Here is a 9,086-nt window from a genome sequence, read left to right as displayed (position 1 = left end):
GCAACAGCCGGCATGAAGGGGTTAAAGATGGCAATATGACAGCTTTGCAGAAACGTCAGGCGGTAAAACGACCCTCCTGAGAGGAATCTCAGCTCTCCGTTCCCTCAGAGCGTGTAAATTAGTCAACAGCTGGTAAGCTCAGTCTGAACGTCGTAAGGCGAGCCCGGCTGGGAAGATATCAGCGCTGCTGCTGACTTGCAAGATAGATGCTGACCCAGAGACGGCTGCCGCCAAGCTCCGCCCACAAGCGTAACTCATAGTTATTCAAGACCCTGCAATGATATATTTGTGTGGCATCTCCTGGAGCTGAGGGCAGGGTAAGTAGCTGCTCAGCGTGTGTTCCATCAGCCCGCTCTTCAGAGCATCACACAGATAGGCGAAGGCGTACATGTGAGGCTTTCACTCGAACATAAAACACCTGCTGCCTTCCTACAGATGTCGAACGGAACAGCTGTTGCAAGAAGAAGTCGAAGGAAAAAGCCTTTCCCCTCTGATGGAAATGCCAAAGGCGACGGCGGGAAGGTAAAGCCTGACTGTTGGTTCAGCGGAGTTTGTGTGGGTTCAGACCAGCTTGCAGAGAGTGTTGACAACGGAGTTCTCTACCTGAACCCTCACACACCAAACTGGTCTCTGGTGGAAAGGTTCGCTGGGCTTTCACCGCCAGGAGAAGCAGAGAAAGATGATGAAGAAGTCTACGGCAGAGCTTTGCTGCATTGCACTAAACACTGGGAGAGCAACATGGATGACCGTAAGGATACGCTGCTGGATGCTTTGCAGCAGACAGGAGGAAGCCATGTCCCAGCCAATCAGAAAACATCAAATATCAACCAGCTCAAATTTGAGGAGTATTCTCCAAATGAGTTTGGGATTATGATTAAAAAGGAGAGTGGAGAGCGTCCGCCTGTGAAGAATTCACTTCAGAAGCCTGAAACTGACAAAGTGCCTCGACTTCTAGTTGCGATGAAGAAACGGAGTGCGGTCAATGTCGAGGACCGTCCCTTCAAATGTCCACACTGCCATTGGGCTTTCAAGAAGCTCTGCAACCTGCAGAGTCATCTGCAAACACACAGTGGCTTGAAGCCACATGTGTGTGATGTATGTGGGAAGGCTTACTCCCACCAGGGTACGCTGCAGCAACACAAGCGCCTCCACACGGGTGAGAGGCCGTATCACTGCCCCTTCTGTGTGAAAACATACATCTGGTCCTCAGATTACCGCAAGCACATCCGCACACACACTGGTGAGAAGCCCTACATCTGCGCCACCTGCGGTAAGGATTTCATCCGCTCCTCTGACCTCCGGAAGCATGAAAGGAACATGCACACCAATGACAAGCCATTCCCATGCACACACTGCGGCAAAACCTTCAACAAAGCCCTGGCCCTGAAGCGCCATGAGCGAAAGCACCTGGGAGAACGGCCCTTCTCCTGCTCGGACTGCGGAAAGTGTTTCGCCCTGGCCAGCCGCATGGCCGAGCACCAGAAGATCCACAGAGGAGTGCGGCCATATATCTGCTCTGTGTGCTCTAAAAGTTTCACCAAATCCTCCAACCTGACGGAGCACGAGGCCATTCACAGTGGCGTGCGGCCCTACAAGTGCTCCGAGTGCGGCGTGGCGTTTGCCATGGTTTCCCGCCTGGTTCGCCACCAGCTCGTCCACAACAAACAGAAGCTTCACAGCTGCACGGTGTGCAGCAAGAACTTCACCCACATGGCACAGCTGCAGGTGCACCAGGAGCACAGCTGCTCCGGGAGGATCTTCGTCTGCGTGCAGTGTGACAAGTCGTTCCAGTGTGCTTCGAAGCTAGCACAGCATGTGTTAAAACACAGCGAGAAAAGCGTGTGAAGGTTTTTAAACTCACGTATTCCCGGTGATGGAGGTGAAATGCAGCTCAGGAATATTTCATTAGTCCACATTCTGGCCGAGCAGGCCATGTATGTGAACATATACTGTGTGATGGAGGGTAAGGTGGTGCCAAGCCGGTGCTGAGTTCTCGACCAGCGCAGCATTGATACTGGAGCGGACCGGTCCAAGGTGGGATACGAGGCCCGGAGGTAAAAACCGGAACAACAGAGCATGCAGGCGAGGCTCACCACTTCTGTCCCAGTTAGTCTGACTGGCCAACAGACTGGGACGCGGTTCCCACTTCAGGACAGGTGTTTCTAAAGCTCATTACTTCCTAATGCCCGATTTCTACACACAGAATGAAATCTCTGCTCTGGCATCAACTCGATGACAGGCGAGGTGTGCAGTTCAGATGCAGGCAGCATTTTGTTCTAGATGACGTCTCAGCTGCTATCCCACCCGATGGGTGACTAGCTCGAATCCCACAAAGATGCTGGTGCAGAACGTCGCCTGACAAGAAACAAAATGGAAGGTGTGGGAGTGCCCTCATTTAGCAGGATCAAAGCCACGTTGCATCACTGACTGTACATATAAACTTTCAGATCAGGCCGTGAAACAACAGATCATCAGAACTCAGCTGCGTTCCATCATCTCTCCTGAACATGAACAAACCAGTCCAGTTCAAACTGGTTTTTCCTCTTCATCTTGTTGCATCTTTGTTGTTTTATGTACTTTCCACTCAGTAAATCGAGCTGAAACAATCTGTGACTTTTAAAGCTTCTCGTGACTAAACTCTCATGGCATGTTTGGTTTTATGCAGACGTGATCATGTGACCACGTAAAAATGTGACCACGTGATCATGTGACCACGTGATCATGTGACCACATGATCATGTGACCACATGATCATGTGAACATGTGATGACATGAACATATGACCACGTGAACATGTGAACATGTGACCACGTGACCATGTTCACATGTGACCACGTGACCATGTGAACATGTGATCATGTGACCACGTGATCATGTGACCACATGATCATGTGAACATGTGATGACATGAACATATGACCACGTGAACATGTGAACATGTGACCACGTGACCATGTTCACATGTGACCACGTGACCATGTGAACATGTGATCATGTGACCACGTGAAAATGTGACCACGTGATTATGTGACCACGTGATCATTAGAACACGTGATCATTAGAACACGTGATCATGTGACCAAGTGATCATGTGACCACATGATCATGTGACTACGTGATCATGTGACCACGTGATCATTAGAACACGTGATCATTAGAACACGTGATCATGTGACCACGTCACCGTAAATGTTTGTGTCAATAAACGCTTTTTACAAAGTGCTTTAAAGAGTCGCCCCAATATGAAGGATGGTTTTCAGTGTGACAATATGGACCGTTAATAAATCTGTCCACGCTGCTGATGCTGAGGCTGATCCCCGGCGAACACAGCTGCTGTGTCTTTGGGTGTGTGTGTGTGTGTGGGTGTGTGTGTGTGTGTGTTGGGTTTCCTGCTCGGTGTCCCGCTCACAGCTTCTGCAAACTAATCGTAAAAGGAGACGTCAGCTGCCATGTTGTCACTTCAGTGAGAGGCCCAGACTGGAATCACAGCTATGTGCTGGCAAAGATCTATCCATTCAACATGTCTTCAGCATTTTCTGTTGCCACGGCAACTGATAATGAATCAACAACCATGTGGAAGACCAAACTTTATAGGAGTTTAGATTCTTGTGGGGTACAACCGCTGATGTGGACGTTTGATGAGCTGGGAAACGAGGAGCATCCAGGAGTCTTTACAAGGTGGAGCGACAATGAGAAGGCTGAGGGGGGGGGGGGGGGGGGGGATCTACTGGGAAGTGCAGGGTTTACTGGCTGTCAGCCTGAGCGTCTTTCCTGGCCCCTCCTCCTCGGAACATGTGGCATCATCAATCATGGCCGACATGAGAACTTCTAGAAACTTTAGAACAGTTTGTAAATAATTCCAGCATTTATTCCCATTACTCCCATTATTCCCATTACTCTCATTATTCCCATTACTCCCATTATTCCCATTATTCCCATTACTCCCATTATTCCCATTATTCCCATTACTCCCATTATTCCCATTTCTCCCATTACTCTCATTATTCCCATTATTCCCATTACTCCCATTATTCCCATTATTCCCATTACTCCCATTATTCCCATTATTCCCATTACTCCCATTATTCCCATTTCTCCCATTACTCTCATTATTCCCATTACTCCCATTATTCCCATTATTCCCATTACTCTCATTATTCCCATTACTCCCATTATTCCCATTATTCCCATTACTCCCATTATTCCCATTACTCCCATTATTCCCATTACTCTCATTATTCCCATTACTCCCATTATTCCCATTACTCTCATTATTCCCATTACTCTCATTACTCCCATTATTCCCATTACTCCCATTATTCCCATTACTCCCATTACTCCCATTATTCCCATTACTCCCATTATTCCCATTATTCCCATTACTCCCATTATTCCCATTACTCCCATTATTCCCCAGTTGTTTCATCGAAATGTGACGGAGCTGGTGTTCACCTCCGTGTCGGCAAGAGACGACCCCTCCAACTCCCTCCGGCGGGACGGAGGGAGTTGGAGGGGGATGGTGGAACGGCAGGGGATGGTGGGGGATGGCGGGGGATGGCGGGAGCTGGAAGAGTTTAAAGGGGCGCCCCCCTAAAAAAGACTGTTGCGAGTAAGCAACAGTCTTTTTTAGACTGTTGACACGTCCTGCTGCTTCCTGCTTCATCAGGATCCTGCAACACATTTCATAACTGGGAGGATTTTTCATCATATCTGGGAGAAAGTTTCATCTCAGAACGTACCTGTCAGAGAGCTGCTGGTCCTCCAGCTGCTGCCCTGAACGAACGAACGAACGAACGAACGAACGAACGAACGAACGAATTACTGAATCAATGAATGAACTAACAAATCAATGATGAATGAATGACAATGGAAATGAAGACGTTAGATCAGGGGCGCCCAAGTCCAGTCCTGGAGATCTCCCATCCTGCAGCCTTTAGATGCAACCCCTGTCCAGCACAGCTGAGTCAAACAGCTGAATTCCTCTTCTGCATGTCGTCCAGCTCTGCAGAGGTCAGCTGACGAGACACTCATTAGATTCAGGTGTGTTGGAGAAGGGTTGCACCTAAAAACAGCAGGATGGTGGATTTCGAGGACCGAACTTGGGCACCCCTGCGTTAAATCAACCCGGGAATGACAGCACTAAACCATCACTGGCTGGACACTGTGGTCAGTCACACACAAGACTCTGCAGTCTCTCTAGTTAAAGGTGAGGTTTAACCTTGACGGGACCTTACAGCCTGAGCCGGACCTGAAGGTCCTGAAGGTTCCCTCTGGATGCCCTTGGCTTTGGATCTGAACCAGCCGCTGAACCATGCCGTGTCGCTCTGTTTGCAGATGAAGGTAAAGCCTTCATCTGCAAACAGGTTGAAGATTCTGTGGTTTTCATTTTAAATTAAGGGGGGGGGGGGGGGGGGGGGGGGCACCCACCTGCTTAGAGTGAAGCTGCGACTCATACAGACCCCCCCACAGTCGGAAGGAGGACTTTGGGCATCTTTTCAGCAGTTTTGCGGAGAAATGCAGAAACAAAGAAAGATTTAAGAAAGATTTGAATGATGTCATCATGACATCACATCTCACCGTTCTCACTTCAGAAGACACGTCGGCGTCTGTGGGAGATAAAAAAGCAACGTTACACTGGAGCCGCCTGGTTGCAGAAATATCACTGACAAGCTTTTGTCAATATGGCATCTTTTCCTCATGCTGCTGACGTCACATTACCAGGAGCATAATTCGACACGGCGCGTTTGACTTCAGCGCTATCCGTGTTACGACCAGTGGCGGTTTGGCTGGACGCCTCTGTGTGCGCTGGGGGAACTTCCACAGTCGTTCCTGGCATGGTGGGACAGGTGGCACGTGTCCTGGACAGACATTACAGAACATGTGAAGGTTTCCATTGGAGAGAAATGAATATGTTTTATACTTCGTAAACGGGTCAAAACAAGGAGCTTGAGCTCTTTAGATGTCCAGATATGCTAAATAACGCAGGGACTCTGCAGAGCGGACAGAGTTTGGGAGATCATTCCACCATCGTGGCACAACAGAGGAAAAGAGTCTGGCTGGTGATTTAGTCCCACGTTGTGGTGGTAACACTTTCACTGGTGGAACGTAGCTGTGGAGAGGGAGTGTAGGTCTGGATTAGGGAGTGAAGGTAGACGGGAGCCGTTTGAGTTGTTGTTTTGTAAGCCAGAAGCAAAGCTTTGAATTTGATGCGTGCAGCGACTGTAAATTAGTGAAGTGTGATTAGCAGCGGAGTGACATGAGCCTGTTTGGGTTGGTTGAAGACCAGATGTGCTGCTGGTTCTGGATCATCTGCAGAGGTTTAACCAGCATGCAGGCAGACCTGCCAGTAGGGAACTGCAGTAATCGATGTGTGAGATGACCAGAGCCTGAACCAGAAGCTAGGTCGTGTTTCTGTCAGGTACGTCTGATTCTCTTGATGTTGTAGAGAGCATATCGACAGGTACGGGCAACCGAGGCAACATGGACCTTAAAGGTCAGCTGGTCCTACATGTATGTCTACACATGTTTAACTGTAGATAAATGAGTTTACAGTTTACAAAATATATCTGCTAACAAGAGGAACCATTGCTAACATGTCAACCTTGGTGGGTTTTTTCTGCAAAGTCAAACAGCTAATTCTAGTTGGTTTATGAGATCAGATACATTTTTGTTTTCTTTTGTTTGTGTTTTTTCTGAAGTATCAGGCAAAACAAAAGCATCCTGGTAGCGTCTATGTCGGTTTTCCAACTTTGTCAGCTTGGTTAAGACATCCTTACCAGTTCTGACCTCACAGAATTACACGGTAGCGGTAGAGAGCTGCTTTGCTTCAGGCGATAAGAATTCTGGGAAAAGTATGCTTTCAGCCAGCTCTGTTACTGCTGATGAGGCTGATGTTACAGCTTCTTTATTTGCACAATATATGAAAAACATATTGTACTCATCTATGTAGCTTCAGGTTTATGAACTGTGCTCAATAGATATTAAATAAAAGCAAACACAAGTCATGTTTCAGAGGGCTCAACGTTCAAAGATCTGAATATCGTACCAGTCCTGAGCGCCGCTGTCGCTGAAACACAACGCTGGCATTTCATCAGGCCGTCCACTGCCGGGGTTCAGAAGGCTGTCTTGGTCTTCACAGCCTCCATAATAAAGGAGTTCCGGCTCTGGATGCTGGACATCACAGGATAAATCATCTATATCAGATTCTGGGGATATAAAAAGATGGATTTGTCACATAGAATAATACAAGAAACATGTAGAAAGAAGCCATGAAGACACCACCTGACGTGAAGAAAAGATTCACCTGGACACATTCTGCTGACCTGACGGGCCAAATCTCTGCTGACGGCAGCCGGTCGGTGTGTTTCAGAGAAGTCAAAGCTCCCCGCATGAACATATAAACAATAATAAATAATATTATTTAATAAATAAGGATAATAAATAAGAACAAATAAATAATTGAGTTCACGAAGCTCAGAAAAATAATTAAATTTAATAAAAAGTTTTATTTGTTTCACAAATTTAATCACGGTTTAAACTAAAACACATTTACAATGAAAACATCTTTTCTATTATGGATAAAAAATGGAAACACATTTAAATTTACATTTTTACATTTCATATGTGCCCAAGTGTAAATAAAGAGTGTTCAGCTACAAGCAGCTGTTTCACATGGCAACTGACAGGAAACCAGGTTCAGCTGGGAGCCAGAAAAAACTGGGAGGGTTGGGAAAGGAAACGTACAGGTTGGCAGAGGAAGATGTCAAAACGTCAGGACAGAAAACTGATTAACGAGACTGAAAACAGAAAATGTCCAAGAACAATGAAAAGCAGGCATGTGGTTTTGGTCCAATGAGGGCAGAAAGATAAGCGAGTAAAGACAAGCTCTGCATTTCCTCCATCACTGATGATCGGATTGTTTGTATCCAGTCTCAGAGCGCCATTTTAGCCCTGAGAACTTGTGAATGTAGTCTGACTGTAAAACTTTAGAATCAACTTTCTCCAGTGTGACACTCCAGATGTTTCCGACCTGCAGAGGAGGAGTTTGGAGATTCTGTAGAGGCTAGACAGAAGTGCACAGACGTTCCAGGGGCAGATGGATGTTTCAGCTTTGTTTGACCACAAGAAGAAGCTGATTAAGTGGTATCGTTTGGACACAGCGGCAGGAGCAGGGCTTACGGGGGGCTGGGAGGTCAGCCCGCATGTAGGTGTAACGTCTTCTCTTCCTTCCCTCCAAAGCTCCGCATCACCAGCCTACTAATCCCCAGTCTGCAGCCTGATACCGAACACCTGTGTACCGGTGCATCCTTTTCACCTGTTCACAGCCCTACATCACAGCCTGCCATCTCAGCGTGGGTTCACTGCGGACCAGCCAGCACGCTCCACAGATCCTTGTTGCTCTTCTTTTTGTGGATAAACTGCCACTACTCGCACCTGCATCCTTCTGCGTTCTCTCTGACATGGCAGTAGGACTTGGAGGAGTTGTACCCCTACAGTGGTTTGAGGAAGAAAACTGGTTTCCTCCATATTAATGCTCAGAGAGTATTTATTCACTCTAATGAAAACGCTGAGTCATGGTTGCAAAAAAAAAAAAAAAAAAAAAAAAAAAAACTTTACAAGACCAAGACTAGTCATGTCGTAAGTGTACAATATAGCGCTGATTTTGTCTCTGTGTGTATTGTGGGTAAAACTCTTCACCAACCGTCCACCAACGTCATCATCAGTCACTAGTCAGCAGATAGATGAATCATTTTTCTGGACCAACGTAACATAAGAGGAACTTCATAGAAGCAGAAAAGTTGAGTGACAAAGAGAAAAGGAAAGAAGCAGCAAGGAAAAGTTACAAAAGCTGGACACATTTTGTTTGTTGTCCTGGAGATGAACCCGACATGTTGGCAGTGATGCAGACCCGCCAAACCTGCCGGCACAGCCAGGGAGGAGCCAGGTTCATTTCAGGTAGCAATGCTAACAATCACCAAACACACTATTTTAGCTCAGCCACCTAGCTTATTTCCTTTATTTCTATCTTGGTAGTTTTTAAGTCAGGGACTCAGAAGTTGCTAGCTGTTTCAGGATAGATCCAGAAC

At 47.0% G+C, this 9,086-nt stretch overlaps 1 protein-coding gene across 1 annotated transcript; it reads left to right on the top strand.

Moving 5' to 3' along the window:
- The first annotated feature begins 208 nt into the window (after positions 1–208).
- Positions 209–3,181, top strand: znf648 (zinc finger protein 648). The gene is made up of 2 exons (XM_079244555.1): positions 209–317; positions 436–3,181. The coding sequence occupies exon 2, from the start codon at positions 436–438 to the stop codon at positions 1,843–1,845; it is 1,410 nt and encodes a 469-aa protein (XP_079100681.1). The 5' UTR covers positions 209–317; the 3' UTR covers positions 1,846–3,181.
- Positions 3,182–9,086: the final 5,905 nt, after the last annotated feature.

The sequence above is a fragment of the Telmatherina bonti genome (genome assembly GCF_933228915.1).
Source record: "Telmatherina bonti genome assembly, chromosome: 8".
Lineage (NCBI taxonomy): Eukaryota > Metazoa > Chordata > Actinopteri > Atheriniformes > Telmatherinidae > Telmatherina > Telmatherina bonti.
Note: the sequence above shows the minus strand (reverse complement) of the source record. Positions and strands in the feature narration are given on the sequence as shown.

What these genes read in the sequence shown, in the direction of transcription:
- znf648 (XM_079244555.1), top strand. Translation starts at nt 436, where the DNA reads ATGTCGAACGGAACAGCTGTTGCAAGAAGAAGTCGAAGGAAAAAGCCT.